This window comes from Orcinus orca, chromosome 1 (assembly GCF_937001465.1).
Source record: "Orcinus orca chromosome 1, mOrcOrc1.1, whole genome shotgun sequence".
In the NCBI taxonomy this organism is placed as follows: domain Eukaryota; kingdom Metazoa; phylum Chordata; class Mammalia; order Artiodactyla; family Delphinidae; genus Orcinus; species Orcinus orca.
The window spans coordinates 11435766-11458374 of NC_064559.1; the positions used below are offsets into that span (position 1 = coordinate 11435766).

General features: G+C 37.4%; 1 protein-coding gene and 1 long non-coding RNA gene across 6 annotated transcripts in view; one reads left to right on the top strand and one right to left on the bottom strand.

Moving 5' to 3' along the window:
- Positions 1–22609, top strand: part of LOC117201768 (uncharacterized) — a 112280-nt gene that overhangs the window by 36448 nt on the left and 53223 nt on the right. For 4 of the 5 annotated variants that reach the window (XR_004483857.2, XR_007475545.1, XR_007475543.1 and 1 more), the window contains one exon: positions 849–3190. The exons of the other annotated variant lie outside the window; for it this stretch is intronic. This is a non-coding gene — a long non-coding RNA (uncharacterized LOC117201768). Of the gene's footprint in view, positions 1–848; positions 3191–22609 lie in introns of those variants that run through there. 5 annotated transcript variants of the gene reach the window in all.
- Positions 2469–22609, bottom strand: part of FBXO28 (F-box protein 28) — a 30956-nt gene continuing 10815 nt past the window's right edge. Inside the window, exons 3-5 of the mRNA XM_004270999.3 lie at positions 18845–18983; positions 8884–9079; positions 2469–7127 (exon numbers count right to left, since the gene is read on the bottom strand). Of these exons, the coding sequence (XP_004271047.1) occupies positions 6733–7127; positions 8884–9079; positions 18845–18983 (730 nt within the window). The 3' untranslated portion in view covers positions 2469–6732. The remainder of the gene's footprint in view (positions 7128–8883; positions 9080–18844; positions 18984–22609) is intronic.

Here is a 22609-nt window from a genome sequence, read left to right on the forward strand (position 1 = left end):
AGCACTGCCGGGCAGTGTAAAAAGTCCTGTGAAATATTAAAAATATTGAAAATAAAAGTTTTAAAATATTGAAAATAAATTTCCCCAGGAGGCTAGAAAGCCTGTAATAGCTAATTGTTTTCCATGCTTAAAAAAAAAAAATTTAAATATGCTTAAAGCAAGGATTGAAGGAAATACATGCAGCCAATGCAATATATCTTCTGTATCTCTATTTCCTTAGTCATATCTATCTCCCTATATATATTTACCACAGTTTATTACTTATTACCTGCTTACTATGTGCTGAGCACTGTTAACCCGTTGACATTCATTCCTTTATTGTCCTCTTACAAGGAAGGCACAAGCTGCCTTTGCTTTGGGAATGGAAAGCAGCTACTATGGCAGCACCTAGGGTTATAGCAACTGGTTATCTCGAGAGCTAAGGCACTTTCTTGTAAGCTTGCTGCAACCCTTCGAAGGAAGAACAAGCATTTTAGGTCCCCTGCTTCTGCTTCCCCCTCCCCATCTTCTGCTTAGCCCTGAGAAGACAGGGGTTTTCCCTGTGTCCTAGGAGAGAAAGCACGCCATAGGTTTTGCATTCCCAGAGCCAATTATTTACATTGCTGCTTCAGATTCCAGGTAGAAACTGACTTTTGTTCAATCTAAAGATCCCAGGGGAAAAAAATTTAAAGAAAACATAAAAGTTGAGAAAGCTCTTTGGTTGAATGTATTTCTATGAACAAAATTTAATGAATTTTGGTAATTTCATCCTTGATTTGTATTTCCTTTCCAGTCATAATTTGTACTTTGTGCTCAAACATCCGCCACTGTGTTTTTCTCCTCACGATTTCCTATAATTTTGCTTTCAGGAAATGACTCACCAAAACCTGAGGAATATAAGCAAGTTGAAACACATTTTCTGGATGAGAAAAATAATCTTTAATGGAGCCTGTAAGAATTGTTTCAGGAATTAACATGAGGAGTTCATAAATAAAGAGATATCCTTTTATTTTTAAAGCAACAGTATTGGTAAAGATTCTTGGTTTCCCAACAATGTGTTTTTTGCATAGCAACTGAACTACCTGAAGGAGATAGGAATAAAGATCTCCACCCTGATCTACCCTCTGAAGACTGGGAGGTACAGCAGCTGTTTTTATTTTTCTAGGTTTCTGTGATATCTTTTTTTTTAATTTTTAAAAATATTTATTTATTTTTGGCTGCGTTGGGTCTTCGTTGCTGTGTGCGGGCTTTCTCTAGTTGTGGCGAGCAGGGGCTACTCTTTGTTGCAGAGCGCGGGCTTCTCATTGCGGTGGATTCTCTTGTTGTGGAGCATGGGGCCCGGGCTTCAGTAGTTGTGGCTCGCGGGCTCTAGAGCCCAGGCTCAGTAGTTGTGGCGCACGGGCTTAGTTGCTCCACGACATGTGGCATCTTCCCAGACCAGGGATCGAACCCGTGTCCCCTACATTGGCAAGCAGATTCTTAACCACTGAGCCACCAGGGAAATCCCTATGTTTCTGTGGTATCTTGATGACTAGAATGCAGTGATGGTGTTGGGGTAACTGATAACACGGCTGTCACCCTCATCTTTCAGCATAAATTCATCTGTGATCTCTTTTCTAAGTTGGAAACAAAGTGAGTGGGTAAAGTATTTATCAAAGAAGAGTGTGTTCTTCCTCAGAAAATTTCATTTCCAGTAATTCCCTATCAGTTACATCTTTATGAAACAGAGATGAAATTGATTTGTATGATTTTATTGCATTGAAATTTTGAATAGTCTTGGAGCTGGAAGGAATTTTGAAAAGAGAACTAGAAGAGAACAAGTATTCTTCCCCGGCAGGACAAGAGAATTGGTGGTCACTACTTTTGTATTGACTGGTAGCCTACATTATATAGTAAGGCAACTACAGACATGCGCTAGTGGCCTCCAGCTACATCTCTTGCCAGGACTGCCTATTTAAGACTACAGGTTCTTAGAAGCCTTAAAAATATTTTCTTTTACCTGTATGCCTAGTGTAAATCCATTGTCAAAGAACTTTAGGACAAAAGTTGCCTCCTTCAAGCCTAGTCTTCATGATTTTAAGCTCTGTATGTTACTCTTAACATTAGTGATTTTTGGCATAGACTGCTTCTGGTAGGTGTATGAAATGTTCTTCTGTATATTTATTGAGTTTAAAGAATTAATGTAATCTAGAGTCTCATAGGTCCTAGCTGTTTTAGAATGAAGTAGAGTGTAGCAGAAATACATAAGCTTTGGAGGCAGGTAGGTCTGGGTTCAAATCCCACTTAGGCACTTCCTTGTATAACATTCTGGATATGTTGCTTAACCTGAGTTTAACTTCCTTATAGAGAGTAAAACCTGCTTTATAAAGTGGCTATGAGGATTAAACTAAAACAATATACTGCTTTAAGAGGTGGTAGCTATTAGCATGGCATTTGTTAGATGAAGAGCTCCATAATCTTTGTGCATGAAATACAAAGAAAACAAGTAACACTGGTAAAAACACATTTATTTACGTACCCTGTCGTGTGCCCGGGAGGTGTTTTTCACTTTCCAGTAATTGAATTAGGTTATAACAATTAAAATTCCAGAAGGTAAACTATTGTAATTTATTGTTGCTCATGACCGTAAGTAAACAGACATGGTACCACATAAAGTAATTTTAAACACGTCTAAACTTTTGGTATAGCTTTGATGTATACTTTGGCAATGGACCTAATAGATTACCAATATGCTTCTAAATCCCATGGTTCTCTTCAGACACAACAGGAAAAATTTCAATTTAATGTTTCAATTTCAGAAATTTAACAAAGTTTCTTAGGAAGCTGGAAAAGGCCATTACCTAAGCCTATAGTGTTTACCACAAATATAAATGTATTGCTATTAAAAATAAAATCATGGTAGGCAGCAGTCAACTAATTGCTAATTTCATTTTGTAGATTATATAGGATTTCTTGAAAATAATTCACCTCAGATGGCAGGCTATAGAAGTTTGTTATTTTAAAGTAGTTCTTTACTCATTAACTTTTTGAGGACTAGTTAAAGGAATTCCGATCCCAAGTCAAATCATTGAATAGCCCATCAAATTGTATTTTACACTAGAAACAGCCATTTCCAAGAGACTGCATCATACATGGCATTTCCTTTGAGAATGCCTTTATCCCTGGCTTCAAATCTTACTTACAGCATATCATTATTTTTAGAAGGTTTGGTGTTAAAAAATGGGTACTCATTTTCTAGAGCAGGATATAAGAATGTGCTGATCACCAAGTATGAGATTTTACATTACATTAAATTAAAATTATATACTGTTGGAAACAGACAAGATAGGGAGTTCCTAGATCCTAGAAAATATTATGGCTAAGGAAATAGAGAACTCAAAAGAGGAATCTACCTCCAAGCAACTACTTCAGTATAGTAAAATAGAATTAAGTGCCCTGTCTTAGGAAAAAGTTTGTTAGTAATAAGGAACTGGGACATCATACATTGTTTCTTTGGAGATTAAAGTGCAGGCTATGAAATGGCATATAAAATAATGCATAAAATAGTGCAATCTTAAGGTGCCATTATTTTTATTACACATAGCCTATGTTCATATGTCCATTTTCGCTCAAAAATCCAGCTGTAGTGACACCTTTTAGCTTATTTATTTAGGCATTACTTATACTCTGTTCTACCCACCTTAGGGGCTACATAGAATATTTTAACACTTTAACAAGTAGAATAATAGCGCCTACATTTGAAACTACTAAATAGAGATTAAGGCAAGCCCCTGTAAAGTTCAGTACTCCAAAAACACGTTTTACAAAAAAAAGTTGCTTCCAAAGCCAGTGGCTTTAGACCTGATGGCACCCCAGGTTTTTAAAACAGTATGATTACTCTGATTACATTTGTGTTTGCCCCATTATTTCCAGGCTCTGTACATCAAGAGGAGCTCAAAACAAACAAACAAACAAAAACCAGGTTCTATATCCTCATGTTCTAAAATAATACATAATTCAGAATATGTGAAAACCAAGCCAAGTCCACATGGGAGATAAGCTGAGAATCATGTTGGGGGCGAGGAGGCAGTCCTCTCCATTTCTTCCATAGGCCCTTCCACATGGTACCTGTTTGTAGTATTGCACCATAATCAATTCGTAAGTGGGACGACTTATTAGAGAAGTCTCCTCTGAAAGACAGCCAAGGAAGATGACAGGAATACTTTATAAAATGTTGTTCTAGGACAACACAATATTAACATACAGCATTTAAATTACCGACCTATAACCCAGGGCAGGATGGTTTCTCTCTTGGGAGGCTAATTTACAATTTTCCTGTAACATATGGCAGTTTTAGGTGAAGGAAATATTTTGTGATTTGTTGAAACTTAAATACCATTATACTACCCAAAGGCAAGTATAACAGCTATCAAATGGGCCAAGGCAACATCCTAACATGTTTTAGCTAGTTAAGATTTAAGACTTAAACTGTAGTGCTTTATCTCCTACTGTTATGCCACATTCATGCATTAACAAGTGCAACTCATTAACCTTATGGGCAGATGACTACAAGTGTATACTGCAGAAATTTGGATTTTGAAACAGAAAATCTTTTAATAGTGAGTGCTTATTATGGAAGCCAAATACTCATGTTAACTGAGACTGTAGATACATTTAGGGTGTCCAGATGTAGTTTAAAAAGAGACCCAGGGAACTTTAAATAATTCATTAACAACTATTAAAAAGATCATCTGAGGTTATATCCCTTTGTAAGCCTGTAAACATGTACTCTGTTACTTAAAAGTCTTCCTATTGACATGAAAGCAGACTATTAAAGGCCATGAGTATTCCAGTAGGCCTCCTCCGAAGTTGTGACAATATGGCTAAATCCTATGATTAAACAAATGAGACCTGCTGAGAAAATGAGTTCCAGACAGGGACTTTTATGGATGACCTTGGCTGACAAATGTTTTTTGGAAATTGTTTATTTTAAAATTACCTTCCCAACAAACCATGAAAACACTTGGATGTTATTTTATGGTTTTTCATTGAAAACATACTACATTGTAAATGGAGTTTCAAAGTTAGACAAAGAATTGATCAAAATCTAAGGACAATATTATGTAAGGACAATGTTAAAAATTGATAAGAAAACGTTTCATTTGGTGAGGTTAATCTCAAGGATGCATAACCAAGTCATGTTGGACAGATAAAAAAGGTAGTGACCTTGTGCTTTTATTCAACTAAGGTACTTACCAAAACCTTAGGTTTTATACAGGTGTCAAACTCCCACCTGGAAAGGGATAGTATTCTATACCACACCTAAGTTTACCTTAAATAACTGAAGCCCAAGGCAACAGTTGTTTAAAAGAACTTAACAGGCAAATAATGACTACATAATTTAGTACATTAAAATAAAACTAGGACAGTAATAGTTGACTGTTTCAAAAATAAACAAGTGGGGAAAATAACCGCTGTACACAATTTGGAGGTTGTTAAAGTGACCACTTAGAAGGTTGAACAGTGCAAGACATGCTTTTCCAGTTACAAGCTCAAAACAGGAGTGCAAACGAAATTAAAGCTTTTGTTTAAAGTTGCAGGATAAGGAAAGCTTGAAATTAATATTAAAAAGCTTCCCTCAGGTCATTCCCCAGAAATGAAACGATCAAAATGCTTTTTCATAGTATAATTTTCTTCAGTGAACTTTCTTTCAATGGCAAAACTGCATCCCACAGGTTGGGTTTCCTACTCACACCACTGGTCATGACCACATTTGATCAATGAGCACACACAGCGGTGAGTAAGGAAGAGTACTAGTTGCCAGAAGTCTGACATCAACGTAAAGAATTGGGGTTCTGCCTTAGCCAGTGTACCTGAACCCTGCAGAGAATAGATAAAGCAATGGGCTCTAATACTCTCTTATTCTTGTAAAACTGGAGGACAAATGGACATACAAATACCACCCCGCCCCCAGAGGCAAGCTGTTGTGGTGGAAGATGTTAAGCGCTTAAATGAACTAAGACGCTGCTCTAAAAAGTGGAGAAGTGTAGAGGTTCAAGATCAATACCAGTGCAAGAGCTTTTTAAGTGAGTTGACTAGGCAATGCATGCATCCATCCATGCAAATGTAGGACATGGCCCCAAAAGTGAACCGAAAACATGTATATAACAACTGGGTAAGTCCCTTGCCAGTAGTTTATAAAAATATATAGTCAATACTGTAGAGGCCCCTTCTACAGCCAATACTATGGAAGTCCGTTTTAGTTACCCATTACTTCAATACCAAAAAGCATTTACTACTTTTCAGACATTCCAGACAAAGGTCACTTATAACAAAAAGTCAACTTTTTTTTTAAAAACAAGATACTGTCCATTTAAAAAGTAGGTCTTTTCTTTCAAGTGAACAGGACATTTTATGTATTAAACTTAACTTCTAGTCTGTCAAGACTGGTTTAAGATCCTTATGTAATGTGCATATATGCAGAAACAGATAAACTTGCTTTAAACATTATCTGCACAGAAATAAAGTTAACTTCTCAAAACATGATAGGATAGGTCTGGTTAGTACAAATCTATTGCAAAATAAAAGGATTCTGCGCATCAGTTCAACGAGGAGAAGCGGGAAAAGACTGTCCCAACCATGAGAGTTCAAGTTTACGTTGTGTTCTGAAAGCCTAGAGCTAAGGGACACCATGTTGCTCACAGTGTCCTGATATGCAGAACTGCTCAAGCTACGAAGTCAGGGCTTCCTCTGGAGCTAGAAGCACATTCTGGTTTACTTTCTATTCCGGAGACGTTTAGATTTCCTAAGAGAGTCTATGGCTTCTGCGGCCTTTTTGCGTTTCCGAGGAGACTCTTCATTCTGCCCAGACCCTGAGGAGTCTCCTACTGCACTTTCCATTACTTCTCGCAGTTTGCGTTCCAGCTCTGCCAACCGTGCGTTCTGTTCACCTATGATCTGGGTCTGCTCTAGCAGTTTCTGGTCCTGGTCTTGAAGCTGTTTCTGCTGTTCTTGCACTTTGGTGCGAAGCTCAGAAATTTCACGCCTGAGAACAGTCACCCCAGCACCATTTGTCTTAACCTGCTGCTGGAGTTTGGTAACCTCTTGTCTTGAAGGGTTTTGCTTAGAGAAGAGCTGCATTGTTGTCAGGGCTGCAGAAGGTCCTGGAACTGTGGAGAAATAGTTTAAAATGGTCAGTCACTTAAAATGCCTCACTACCAGTAATACTTCATTAATTAAACTTACTCAAAAACAGAAATATCCTTTATAAAATCACTTCTGATAATTTCTTCTTTGCAATCTACTTGATCTAATGGATTAATCAGACACCTTGTCTTAACTACAAATGAGTTTGAATTCTGATTCTCATGTTCATGTGGCAATATGTGGAATGCAAGCAAATGGAGATGGGCATTTAATGGCATAAACTTGGATTTAAAATATTATAAAGCGTTTTTAGGACCTAGTAAGACAATATAAATAGTAAAATTAGAGTAGAATCATTTCACACAAGCAAACATAAAACATCTGAGTTAGAAGTACAGACCTATCATGTTCGCAGATCCTCTATGCACTTAGTTATATGCAAAGGCTTCAACATTAGCCAAACAACAGGGACACCATCAAAAAGTGGGTTACATCACATGTGATGATCAGGAAGAACTTCTGACATGGTGTAGGAAGGCTTTGGAACTATTCTGTTTTAGTAATAATAGAATGTGACATGGGCACAAAAATCACTATTTTAAACTAATAACCTACTTTTTTAAAACCCTATCTCCTGAAGCTTTTCTAAAAGGACCAGATGGATCCATCCACACCCTAAAACCCATCTTGCTAATTTTCTCCTTATACATTTAAATACTCAGAATATTTTCCTTAGCTGGTGCATTCTTCCTTCTCTCTCTGCTTCCTTTAGCCAACTAACAAGGCTCAGATCAATTCTCACCTCTTGTGAAGTCTCAATCAGACCAGCCAACAATGATTTTATCTTCCTTAAGATTCTCTCTGCTACTCATTTGACATTTAAATGGACACTCCTTTAAACTATTTCTCTTGCCTACGATAATTTGAGTCTGGATATGTCTTACCTTCTGAAATAATAAGATTCTTGAGAGAAGACACCATGTATTATACTTCATTTTAGTCCCCACAGGACACAGTACAGTGCTGTGCACATAACAGGTACTCAATAAATAACAGATGTGTTAATGCTGAGATGCTGTAAGCTTTATTATTAAATTACAGACAGCCACTCAGTTACCCCACCGAGTACTCCAGGGAGCTAACTGATCTGAACAAAATATTTTACTAAAAATTTGTTCCCAGATTTAAAATATTTGCAAGAGTTGAAGATATTGAACAATTCATTCTTTCAGTAGATAAGGACACAAATCTCTAGGATCCGACAATGTTCAAAACAGCCTTATGCACCCTGTCTTCTAAAGTAGCAGCCAGATACTCCAGGGGCTGAAATAATTAACTGGTTATTTCCATGAAGAGTTTTTTGGGTTTTGTCTGGTATATTTGATTCTGTTATAGGATAACGAATACTAACTAGTCAGAAACATCAAAAACCATTCACATATACATAGCTTTTCACTCAGCAATTTGCTCTGATAAATTTAAGCCAAGTTAAAAGTTGTGGATATGTACAAAGATTTAGCCGCAAGATTGTTCTTCAGAGTGTAGTTCAAATACTGAAAATCTGGAAACAAATGTGCCTAACAGCAGCGGATCAGCTACATAAATTATGGTCTGTAGCCCAATCTGTCATTAAAAATTATGTTGCAGATACAGTTACAGACCCAGAAAAGTTCAAGATACACGGTTAAGTGGTGGGGGGAAAAAGCAAGTTACAAATCTATGTACATTATAATAATATGAACATTATTATAAACTGAACGTATTATAAACAAAAGATACCTGGAGGAGAGCCCATGAGTCTTCCAGATACATCTGATCCTGGTAATTTCCTCTTTAGAATTGGAACAATCTTTTCATCAAAGTATTCCATTGCCATGGAGGAAATATCCCTTAACTCTTGAAGTACTTCATGAGCTCGCTGAGGGGCTCTGGTAGAATTGACATATCTCAACACACGATAAATCTCATCAATCACCTAAAATAATGAGCTCTCATTAGCACTTTAGATTTGTTTGTTTTTTTTTTAAGAAAACAGCTAAACAGGGAGCAAAGTGACTGCTTGTTTTGCAATTCCTATAAAGACCTACAGGTGACTTAACTGATATACTGACCACTGATAACATTACCATCTGTAACACATGGCTTTGGGCTTGTTATAATACTTCATACATTTCATATTTATATTTATTTAAGCAACTTTTCTGTACTGTACTGGTGCTACGAAATCAGGATGATTAAAATACAGCTCCTGCCCTGAAGGAAATCAGTGTAACTGGGGAGAGAGATGTGTAAAGAAGTGACGTAAAGAGGGATATACAAATTGCAAAAGAAACTAGAAGGCTAAACTAAGAGATTAGATCTTGTATGCAAGTAGGGGTCGGGGTGGGGGAATTACCCAAACCCATATTCTACTAATCCTCTGAACCTACTTCACTCTAGTCTGAATCTGCTTCCCAAAGCCCCAGGGACTCAGCCTGATTTCCTTCTCTCTTTCACATCGCCACTATTTGCTCTATCCTTGAAGTTTTGTTTCTCTTAGACTTGCTGTGGATTGCAATGAAGTCTCCTCACAGCCCACTTTCTTGTTATCGCCAAAGGGTAGCAAGAGATCCTTTTTCATTTTAATAATAATTGCAATGGGGAAACACAAGGCATACACACATGGAGAAGAAAGCTGACAGTCCTGATTCCTAATTCTCTTGCTGGAATGGTAACTGAACCTTCCTTAGGCATTCTGCCCTCAGCTTTAATCCCTGTGAGGTCAGCCTTACTTTCTCCTATGGCTTCAGCATAGACCTGAAGATAATAATGTACATCTCTGAAGATCTCCAGTCTGGATGATATCTGTTCCAGTGGGTCTTCACCTCACAAGACTTGTGGGTTAAATCAGCCAAACCGTTCTGTCACCACAGTATCTCAAACCACCTTGAATCCCACTCATTTCCACTGCTGCATTTACCTAGCCAGTACCCAACTAGGAACAATCTTATTTATAACTGGCCTTTTCTTCTCCTTTATTCAGGCTGCTGAGTACTGCTAGAGAAACATAAAATCTTGCAGAATAGTACCAGGACAAATTACAGTCCTTAACACGTTCTAGACTCTCAGGGCAATGAGATGATCCTTGTCAGTCTAGCATCATGTGTGCTAAATAAATGTCAGCAAAATTAAACTGTTAGGATGTGTCTTTATCATGAATCAAAGAAGACTTCACAGAAGAGGCCACGTCAGTGGGCCTGGAGAGATGACTAGGAATTGGCTTGGCCTAAGGTGGTGTATATGTAGGCAAATGTAATAAGACAGGAGATATGCTAGTTTTGAATTACATGGGCCATGCAGGTGATACTAGACAGGCAGGCATATATGGAGATACAGGTTAGGAGATCAGGAGAGAAACTCCAAATGATGAAGAGGCCTCAGCCAATGGCATAACAGGGACTGACATTGCTAAGGGAGAAGATACAGAATAGGATAGTCAAAGGCAGAATCCTGAGGCACTAGTGGTTAAGTGATACATTTATTTTTGGCATTACTACTAGATTATGAACTCATTCCAAAAGAAAATAACATTTTTTTTCAATAAAAACTTACTGAACTACCATGTTAGGAACTATTACGTATATTAAAAAAAAAAGAAATGAAGAAAACAGTACTTTCTCTTGGGCTTACAATTTAATTATGTGAACAAATCCTAACCTGTAAGCATTTACTGGTCAGGAGAGGCTTGTTTGACATATTTAAGGTAAAACTGAATGATGATTAGGAACTGGAAGATCTGGGAAGAAAAGCATTTAAGCAGGGATAACAATGGCAATGGCTTCAAGGTCTGAGTCAGTTTGGCTTGTTTAAGTTCAAGGGTTAGAAACATGCAAACTATATCTGTATCTCCAAACAGTGAAAATTTATGGAAGCTCAATGCTTTGGAAAAAAACAACTTAATATTTATATGATTACAAAATTGTTAATTACAAAATATATAAGCTAAAGTAGTAATAGAGTATTTTTTTCAAGGTCCTTCATATTGACGGAGAGTCTGTGTACTAGTGCTAGGATATTAACTGACCCACAGTAGCTCTGTGTTCATCGGCGTTTACATGTGTGTTATAAATCAGTACTGCGACACTCCAGTATCATTTTATGCTGGCCTCAATGCCCGTATACTCCAGCTCCAGGTGCAAAGTAACCATGAGCTCTTTGAACTACATCAAACCCTCTCTCTCTTTTTTGCTCAGGGTTTTTGCACATTATGATCTCTTTTCTGGAATGTTCTCCCTGCATATCTCCCCTACCTTCTCTAGCCCCAAATTTCTTACTCATCCTTGAGGTCTCAGCAACACTTTCTCAGAGTAAGCAGTCTTTTCTGAACCCTCTTTCAGTTTAAATCATGTTAACATCTTCATCAAATCCTTCATTTTACCTTCAGAATACACATTACAAGTTTTAAGTACTACATTTTTCTGTAAATGTCTGTCTTCCTATAATATAGTAAGCTCAATTAAAGAGACCATGCCTAGTTTCACTGTCAGATCCCCACAGTCTAGCAGTGTCTGGCACAGAGCAGATACTCAATAAACGTCTGTTAAATGAGTGATAAAGACGGTCAAATATCATAAACTGCTTAATATTGACCCATCTAAATAAAACTGTTTAGGGACAAGCCACAGGGGTAAAGTTAATACAAGAATATGATTTTTAGAGGCTGGATTTTGAATATAAAGGTCACAGTTAACAGAATTTTTATTGAGAGGAATTTTTAAAAAATACATAATATTTGAAAGAGTATTTATCCACAGCTTTATTAATGGGTCTATTTATATTATGTTTATGTACATAAATACTGGTAGACAGAAGAATATTTACAGTATATTTGAACTAGACTAGAAATGACTGTTATAATGATTCAAGCATGAATAAAACATACATCTTATCCAATGCAAGATGACTTAGTGAAAGACCCATACACAGGAAAGGCTAGCTCAAACTGAGTAAATTCAATGTACAAGCAAAGTGCTGTGTGAAAAAGAAAGTAGAGAGAAATAAGATCTGTTTGAGAGAACTGAGCAGGCCTAATGAAGGACTTGGCAATGAGAAATAAGCAGAATTTCAATGGGGAAGAGAAGTCTGAGCATGACTAAAGGAGGAGTGGACTGAGGAGATGGATGATGTGGATGGACAGGTGACAGCATAGGAAATCAACATGTATGTAGTGCTACTACGTACCATGCCTTTATTCTGGGTTTTTAAAAGAAATTTATTATGCAGTGAATCCTCTTCCGTAACCCTGATTCTTCAGAATTAACTTCATATCAAACTATTCCATAGGGATTACTAATACTAAATCATATCTGTAAACCAATTTGTGAAATAATCTTATCTTTACTGTATTCAGCCTTCTAAATATAGTGTGAAAGCAGTATCTCTTTCCATTTGTTCAAGTCTTCCATTAGGAAACAATGTTTTCAAAGCTTACTATATAGAGGTTATTTAGTTAAATGGACTCATCCATGTTTTCAATAAAATTAAAAATATTTTCTGGGGCTTCCCTGGTGGCGCAGTGGTTGAGAGTCCGCCTGCCGATGCAGGGGACGCGGGTTCGTGCCCCGGTCCGGGAAGATCCCACATGCCGCGGAGTGGCTGGGCCCGTGAGCCATGGCCGCTGAGCTTGCGCGTCCGGAGCCTGTGCTCCACAACGGGAGAGGCCCCAGCAGTGAGAGGCCCGCGTCCCGCAAAAAAAAAAAAAAAAAAATTTTCTTTCCTCTGTCCAAAAGTTATAAGCAAAGGACAACGTGAGGAAAAAAGGACACAGCATGTTAGAACCAAACTGCTTCTAGCATTCAGAGTCATCAGTGGCTACAATGGCTTTAGAGGCACATATTAAGAAAGCATAGTATTTACCTGATTTTTAAAACATTTCAATTTCTGAGTAGGTTTAATCACTTTCTGAAAACTACTTTAGCAGCAAGAATGTAATGTGTGAGTCTTGTGTCCAGTGTAAAGATCACAGGTTTTAGGCAGGTCACCTAAACTCTTTAATGGCTCTTTGTACACCTTTCAAATAATATGCCACATGCCGAATCCTACCCAAGTTTGAGATAATAAAATAATAGTTATGAAAATATTTTTAAGTTTTAAAAAAGTATGGTAAGAAACCAAATGTGAACAGCTATCATATTTCTAACACATGCAGTTTACTATATCATGCTTATGTTTAAATTGGCACAGTAATAAATGACATACTATGAATATCATTTAAGTATTTCTACTACTGTAGATGAATTTCTATCTTGTTTAATCTACTGTTCAGCAAACAAAGCTCCTATTAAAATACTGAACCTCATATGTTCTCATTTTCTGTCTTTTTGTTCCACTTGAGATTTCCTTAATTTTCCTTTCCGCCCTTTTTACTTAAAATTGTTTCTTCCATATTTGTAAATATTTCTTTATATGGCATGTGTTTGACTATTTTCTTATTTCTCTTAGACTATTAGTCACAGTTTCTTTAAGTTTCATATCCTTGTATTGCTTTCTCAAAGGTGTATTTTTCCCCATTTGTTTCATTCTGTGTTTCATATTAGTCTGGCAATTCTCTACTCCTTGCTTATACTTAAGAATGGAGCACACAAAAAGCTGATCAGAACTCCTAGTTAGCCAAGATGGTGGAAAAGGTGGGGTATAGGGGGATAAGAGCAGGGACCTAAAAAAAAAATCAATGAGAATAGATTGATTCTTCTTTTTTCATTTTAAAGGTTCGTGGACTGTATATATTTACTTGGGGACCAGCATAGTGAAAGGAGGAAATGCTTCCAAGTAATAGATATTTTTAAGAATGTCTTCACATTAAAACCAATTTTAAGAGAAACAAAAATACAATATTCTGGAAGCATTAGGTAAACTCAAATTGAAGGATATTTATTCCTCAAAATAACTGACCTATGACCTTCAAAAATGTGAAGCTCAAGAAACACAAAGAGTAGGGAATTATTTCACATTAAAGAGGATTAACAAGTCCATGTGTAATCCTAGACTGAATTCTGGACTCAGAAATAAGAATAGTTAGGGGGACTTCCGTGGTGGCGCACTGGTTGGGAATCTGCCTGCCAATGCAGGGGACACGGGTTTGATCCCTGGTCCAGGAAGATCCCACATGCCACGGAGCAACTAAGCCCGTGTGCCACAACTACTGAGCCTGTGCTCTAGAGCCCATGAGCCACAACTACTGAGCTCACGAGCCACAACTACTGAGCCCACGTGCCGCAACTACTGAGTCTGCGTGCTGCAGCTACTGAAGCCCACGCGCCTAGAGCCTGTGCTCCGCAATAAGAGAAGCCACCGCAATGAGAAGCCTGCCCACCGCAACCAAGAGTAGCTCCCGCTCGCCACAACTAGAGAAAGCCCACACACACCAATGAAGACCCAACGCAGCCAAAAGAAAAAAAAAAAGAATAGCTAGGAAAACTATTATTGGGATAAGAAATGAAATTTAAATACAGATTACTGATTAGTTAAGTGTATTGGATCAATGTTAAACTTCCTGAGTTTGATATCTGTACTATGGTTAAGTAACAAAATGTCCTAGTTTTTAGGGAATACATTGAAATATTTAAGAGTATAGGGTCACAGTAGCTCCAACTCATCTTCAAATGGTTCAGAAAAAAATAAAATATGTATAGAGAGAGAATAAAAGCAAATGAGACAAAAGGTAAATAATTGCTGACCTGGAAAAAAGATACATGGGAATTCCTTGTAATATTTTTGCAATTTTTGTGTAAATGTGAAAATGCATCAAAACAAAAAGTTACCCCCCAAAAAAGGAATAAAGAAAGTGACCACCACCAGTTATTCTTCATCAAAAACGTTAAAAACAAACCAATAATACATAATTTGTAGATTTTATGTTTGTTCAGGGAAATCTAGCTTCATGATCTTACATGATCATTTACACTATAAAAACACTGACTTTTGTGTTTCAATAAGCACGAAAGGGTTACTGGGGCTGTTAGTAATGGTGAAGAGAAGAAATTATTCATGTCTTTTTTCATTATTATATCTCCCAGAATGGTTAGTTGGCCTCTGCTCACATGCGTTTTTCAGTATGTGTGAACTGCTGATATTGACCGAGAGCTTACTATAAAAAGTTTGACTTCTATATGTCAGACAGAAGATTTGAGAAATGTATACAGGAATAAGCTAAGAATCTAAACTCTAGTTCTGAGAAAAGATGAATGCAACATCAATGTAGTGGTCAGAGTCTGCAACTATGGCCCTAATTGAGCTGTGCCTATTTTTGTAAATAAGGTTTTTACTGGAACACAAGCACACACCCATTCATTTACCACATGTTGTAGAATCACGGCTGTTTCTCAGAGTTGAGTATTCATGACACAGACCATGTGGTTCACAAAGCCAAAAATATTTATTATCTGGCCTTTTACAGAAAAAGTTTGCTGATCCCTGCCATAGCCATAGTGGCAAACTCCCAACTAATCTTTAGACAGATTTTCTTTTAATGCCCTTGCTATTAGTATGCTTTCCTTGTCAAGAGACTCCATTTTAAACCTCTCCAGTGAATAAGCCTTAGGTTTTCACTGAGTAGAAAGGTAATGATCTAGCTTGTTTAGAGCTGGAGAAGGGACCTATAGGTTTAAATCATTCTTAAATATAGATTCTCAACCAACCTTCCTGTTTTAGCCCCATTTTCAGAAATGCTTGGAGCTTTCGACCTAGAATTTTCTAGAGGTTCAGTTGTGCATACTGGGTTGCCTCCCAGCTTCCCCCACTCCCAGTTTAGGAATTAACTTTCTCAGTTCTGCTAAGTCAGTTACCATTTATTCATCTACTCTCCAGCTTCCAAAATTCTGTTGCTACTGTCTACTTTCTGACCTCATTTTCATGGGTCTTTATCTTTTTTCCTTTTAAAAATTAGATCATTTACTCCACTCCACTGACTAGAGTTCTGGGAGAAATTAAGAGGTAAACATATATTTAATCTTCTATCTTCATCCTGCCATTTAATTTTATGAACAAACTCAACTGTTCTTTCAGAGAATAATTAAAAGAAAAAAATTTTCCCAACTGTTAAAGGTCCAAAATTCTGTTACATATCAGGCAATCTAATTTAAACTAATGTGCATATTACCCAGATTCACTTAAGTAACTTGTGAAAAGTAATTTGTGAGATGAAATCCCTACTGGAGACCTGAATTTTAACAAAATGGATATATTCTATACAAAACCACGAAAAGAGTTCTCTTACAAAGTATAAGAGCACCTGAACTTTTAAGTATAACCCGGGAGCAAGATCCTGGGAAAACCAAGAATGAACTACCACAGAAATCACACACCAAATCAAGATTATATGCTAAACTGAAAGAAAATTATTTTATAGAATGTCTTCACTTAAGGATGAGAAAATTAATGCCACATCCTTATGTTCTGAAGATAGAATGTGAAAGTTTAAGGATGAGAAGTTCAAAAAGGAACAATAATAAAACAACCCAAATACTGCAAACTGTGTAAGTTAGCAGTTTAGATTTAGTCTAAGCTAAAAAGTACCAGCTACATAAAAATAAAAAGTAATAATCTGACTATACAGTGTTGTTTTAGGCAAGGTATAAGCTATATAGATGGCACTTGTAAGAAAGAGAAGAAGCCAAGGTGATAATAAAAACAAAAATTATTTGTTTTCTGGGGGTTGTTTTTCAGTCAAGTTCAGATTTGTAGGAGAAAAATAAATCAGGATAAGATCTTTGGAAGAAATGGGTACTATGAAGGAAAAATGGAAGACTTTTCCACTGCAGGCAAGGTAAAGGTCTCAGTTAAGGAGCTGTCCAGAGCAAATGCCCAGGGTGATACACATCAGCTTGAAAGCTGAAGACATTCTCCATTGCTACCACCACCTCAGTTGGTACTAGAATTAAAAGCAAAGACAAGTGGTTTCCAAAAAACCAGCAGGACTCAACTAGATTCAACTTCATTTGTATAGATAGTAAATATCATTCTAATCACATGATCCTGATAAATTAGAACAAAAGATGGGCAACTTCTGCAAAGGTCAGGTACTAAAATATCTTTGGCTTTGCAGGCCATATGGACTTTGCTGCAAACTACTCAACTCTTGTTAACAACTGACTGAATTATCTCTAAGGTTATGAAGCTTAGAGATGCGTCTTAACTATTCACAACCTTATGATAGGCAATAAAAACTACAAGGCTACAGGAGACAACCTATTCTAGTTCAGTGAACATCCCAGGAACACCTAAGAGTTAAGGCCTATGAATCAGACCTGGATAAAATCTGGCATAAGAATCAGAATCTAAAGTTTCTAACCGGTCCCTTTTATTTATTTTTTTTTGTTATTTTTTGTTTGTTTGTTTTTGTTTTTGCGGTACGCGGGCCTCTCCTGTTGCGGAGCACAGGCTCCAGACGCGCAGGCTCAGCGGCCATGGCTCACGGGCCCAGCCGCTCCGCGGCACGTGGGATCTTCCTGGACCGGGGCACGAACCCGTGTCCCCTGCATCGGCAGGCGGACTCTCAACCACTGCGCCACCAGGGAAGGCCCCGGTCACTCTTTTATAGTACCGTGCAGAAGCATCGGTAGCTAATATGAGGGAAGTGCGCTATACCAAAGTATAATTTAAATAAGAAACAGGAGGGCTTCCCTGGTGGCGCAGTGGTTGAGAGTTCGCCTGCCGATGCAGGGCACACTGGTTCGTGCCCCAGTCTGGGAAGATTCCACATGCCGCGTGGAGCGGCTGGGCCCGTGAGCCATGGCCGCTGAGCCTGCGCGTCTGGAGCCTGTGCTCCGCAACGGGAGAGGCCACAACAGTGAGAGGCCCGCGTACCGCAAAAACAAAAACAAACAAACAAAAGAAACAGGACTCCTCTGGCTCCCAACGTACGTCACAGAAAGTTGAAAATGGAGAAAGTACATTAAAAATATTGCCAATGTTAATTATCTATGGAAATAACAAAAAGAGAACATTCAAATTTTACTAGGTATTAATTAGTTCCAACCATGTTAAGGGAACCTTTTGCCAGTATCAACTAAGTAGCAAAATGATCTTTAATTCTACCTCCATCTCTTGGACATAAAAAGATATAGACATTATTTCATTCTGAATTTACACTCAATTCAAGAAGCAAGATACTAGTGAAGGTATGAGTAGCGTGTTGAACGCTGGGATCTTTATTAACTTAGTAACAATAAATATATCACAATATACTTATTTCTGTGTTAAACAGCACTATTACTTAGCTCTGAGTATACTGTTACACAGTAATTATCTATTCTTGTCAAATCTGGAAGTTTGTAAGTTGTCTTCATGAAACATTTCTCAAACAAAACCGAACCAGCTTGTCTTTCCTACTCCACCTCCCCCAAATTATAACAATCTTGAAGGCAGAGACAATACCTATCCTATTCATTGCTGTATTTCTGGCATCTTAACAAAAAGTAAAAGTGCAAAATTTTTTCTTGAGTATGAACCCTTAAAAAGCTTTTCTAAAGAATAGTAGCACTTCTACAGTATATTTCAAAAATCATAATTTTAAATATAAAGATCACATAAATGATACATATGTATATGTTGTTGCACAGAAGCTAAACAAAGCCATTCATAGAAATGCATCCAAAGAAGTAGAAATAATTCTATTATTTAAAAAAATCACTCTGTAACTTTATAATAATTTAAAGTTTACATAGTGCAATCCAGCTGTTCTAGGTAAGGGATTCTATTTTACCTTTCCTGGGATGAAGCAACAGAGATTGGAATCCACATACTTCATGAAAGTCATATTTAAGAGAGACAGCCTTGTTTCAACAGCAGCGAGGATGTCTGCATGACGAGCTAATGAATGGTTTCTCCTTTCTGACTCTCTCCTACCAAAAAAAAAAAAAAAGGCAACCATTAAAAGAAGTACTGTGGACTACAATGTTAACCAAACAAAATGCCTTAATGTAAGTTTAACATTTAATTAACAGTAATGTAAGTTTAACATTTAATTGAGAAATCTACAATTGGGTCATAATTTGTTCAACTGTCATGATAAATGAATCACTGTTTAGAAATCCTTGCCAAGGATTAATCCAATACTCACTGATAAAATATTTGAAAAAAATTAGGTTTTTTTTGTTTTGTTCTTTGGCTTTGTCAAGCCTAATGGCTATTAGAGAAATTAATGAAAGAATTACACATGGACATAAAGACAAGAAACCATATATTTTTGCCCACAAAATCAGCTCATTTAAACTTTTAAAAAGTTTTATTGAGACATAATTCACATACAATAAAATTCACTTTTAAAGGGTACAATTTAGTAGTTTTTGCTATATTCACAGTTGTGTTCCCATCACCACTATCCAATTTCAGAACATTTTCATTATCACAAAAAGAAAGCCAAGGGGAAGCTGGGATGAAGGGAGAGAGTAGCATCGACATATATACACTACCAAATGTAAAATGGATGGCTAGTGGGAAGCTGCTGCATAGCACAGGGAGATCCGCTCGATGCTTTGTGACCACCTAGAGGAGTGGGATAGGGAGGGAGGGTGGGAGGGAGACACAAGAGGGAGGGGATATGGGGATATATGTATACATACAGCTGATTCACTTTGTTGTACAGCAGAAACTAACAAGACATTGTAAAGCAATTATACTCCAATAAAGATATTAAAAAAAAAAAAAAGAAAGCAAGCCTGTAACCATTATCAATCACTCCCATTACCCAGCCCCTGGCAAGAACTAATTTACTTTCGGTTTCTATGGATTTGCCTATTGTGGACACTTCAGATAACTGGAATCATAATCATAATATTATGTGGTGTTCTGTGTCTATCTTCTTTCAGTTCGCATAGTTTTCAAGGTTCATCCATGTTGTAGCACGTCTCAGCAGTTCTTCATTCCTTTTTATTGCTGAATAATATTCTATTATATGGACATACCATTATTTTGATTATCCATTCATCTGTTGATGGACCTTTGGGTTGTTTCCACTTTTTGGCTATGATGAATAATGCTGCTATAAATATGTGTGTACAAGTTTTTGTGTAGACATATTTTCACTTCTCCTGAGTATATACTTAGGAGTGAAACTGCTGGGTCATTTGGTGACTCTATGTTTAACTTTTTGAGAAACTGTTTTGTAAAGTGGCTGCACCATTTTATAATCTCACCAGTAACATGTGAAAATTCCAATTTGTCCACCTCCTTCCCAACATTTGTCTTTTTAAATTTTAGCCATCCATCCTAGTGGGTGTAAACCAGTATCCCATACTATTTTGATTTGCAATGCCCTGATGACTAATGATGCTGAGTATCTTTGATGGGCTTTTTGGCCTTTAGTGTATCTTCTTTGGAGAAATTTCTATCGAATCCTTTGCCCACTTTCAAATTGGGGTTATTTATCTTTTTATTGTTGAGTTATAAGAGTTTCTAATACAATCTGGATATAAGTCCTCTAACAGATATATGAGCTGCAAATGTCTTCTCCCATTCTGCAGGCTGTCTTTTCATTTTCTGGACGGTGTCCTTTGAGGCACAGAAATTTTAAACTTTGATGAATTCTCGTTTGTCTACTTTTTTCTTTTGTTACTTGTGCTTTTGGTGTTGTATCTAAAAAACCACTGCCTAATGCAAGTTCATGAAGGTTTATGACTATGTTTTCCTCTCAAGGTTTTATAATACAGCAGTGACATTTACACTTAAGCCTGTAATTCATTTTCAGTTAATTTTTGTATATGGTTTGAGAAAGGTTTCCAACTTCATTCTTTTGTCCCAGTGTTATTTGTTGAAAACACTAATCCTTCATCATTGAATTTTCTTGGCATTCTTATTGAAAATCAATTGACTAAAAATTTAAGGGTTCACTTTCTGGACTCTCAGTTCTATTCCATTGATCTGTATGTCTATCCTTTCTTTTAAAATTAATTAATTTATTTTTTGGCTGTGTTAGGTCTTTGTTGCTGCATGTGGGCTTTCTCTAGTTGTGGCGAGCAGGGGCTACTCTTCATTGAGGTGCGCGGGCTTCTCACTGTGGTGGCTTCTCTTGTTGTGGAGCACAGGCTCTAGGCGCGTGGGCTTCAGTAGTTGTGGCACACGGGTTTAGCTGCTCCGCAGCACGTGGGATCGTCCCAGTCCATGGATCGAACCTGTGACCCCTGCATTGGCAGGCAGATTCCTTTTTTTAAAAAAAAATTTTATTTATTTGTTTTATTTTTGGCTGCGTTGGGTCTTCATTGCTGTGCACAGGCCCTCTCCAGTTGCAGTGAGTGAGGGCTACTCCTTGCTGCGGTGCGCGGGCTTCCCACTGCGGTGGCTTCCCCTGCTGTGAAGCACGGGCTCCAGGCTCATGGGCTTCAGCAGCTGTGGCTCGCAGGCTCCACAGCGCAGGCCCAGTAGCCGCGGCACACAGGCTCAGTTGCTCTGCGGCACGTAGGATCCTCCCAGACCAGGGTGCAGCAGGCAGATTCTTAACCACTGCGCCACCAGGGAAGTCCCTATATGTCTATCCTTACGCCAGCACCATACTCTTGATTATTGTAACTTTGTAGTAAGTTCTGAAACTGGGAAATGGTAGTCTTCCAATTTTGCTCTTTTTCAAGATTGTTTTGATTTCTGTGCCTTTTGCAATTCTATAGGAATTACAGGATCAGCCTGTCAATTTCTGCAAAAAGACTGCTAGGATTTTGACAGGGGTTGCACTGAATATATATATATCAATTTGAGGAGTATTACCATCTTAATATGAAATCTTCCAATCCATGAACATAGAATGCCTTTCCGTTTATTTAAGTCTTCTTTAATTTCTTTTAACAGTGTTTTGTGGTTTTTAATATACAAGTTTTATACTTTTTTGGTTATATTCATTACTAAGTTTTTAAAATTCTTTTTGACGCTATTGTAAATGGAATTGTCTTAACTTCATTTTTGGATTGTTTATTGCTAGTGCATAGGATTATACATACATTTATTTATTTATTTATTTGGCTGTGCTGGGTCTTAGTTGTGGGACACGGGATCTTTCTTTAGTTGCAGCATGTGGGATCTAGTTCCCTGACCAGGGATTGAACCTAGGCCCTCTGCATTGGGAGCACAGAGACTTAACCGCTGGACCACCAGGGAAGTCCCAATACAATTGATTTTTGTGTACTAATCTTGTATCCAGGATCCCTGCTGAGCTCATTTCTAGCTCTAATAATTAATGTATTTTATATACAACATCATGTGTATACAAGATTGTATCATCTGTGAATAGAGAATTTTACTTCTTCCTTTTCAATCTGGATGCTTTTTATTTCATTTTCTTGCCTAAATGCCCTAGTTTGAACCAAAATGTTGAACAGATATGGTGAGAGTTGAACAAACCATAGTAAAATGATTTATTGTGATCTGTGTACCCTTTGCTACAAAAATTTGGAAACCATTTAACCCAAGTAAACCCTTAGTGAGATTAAAAACAAACAAACAAAAATCAAGAAACAAACAAAATCCCCAATTGTAAATTATT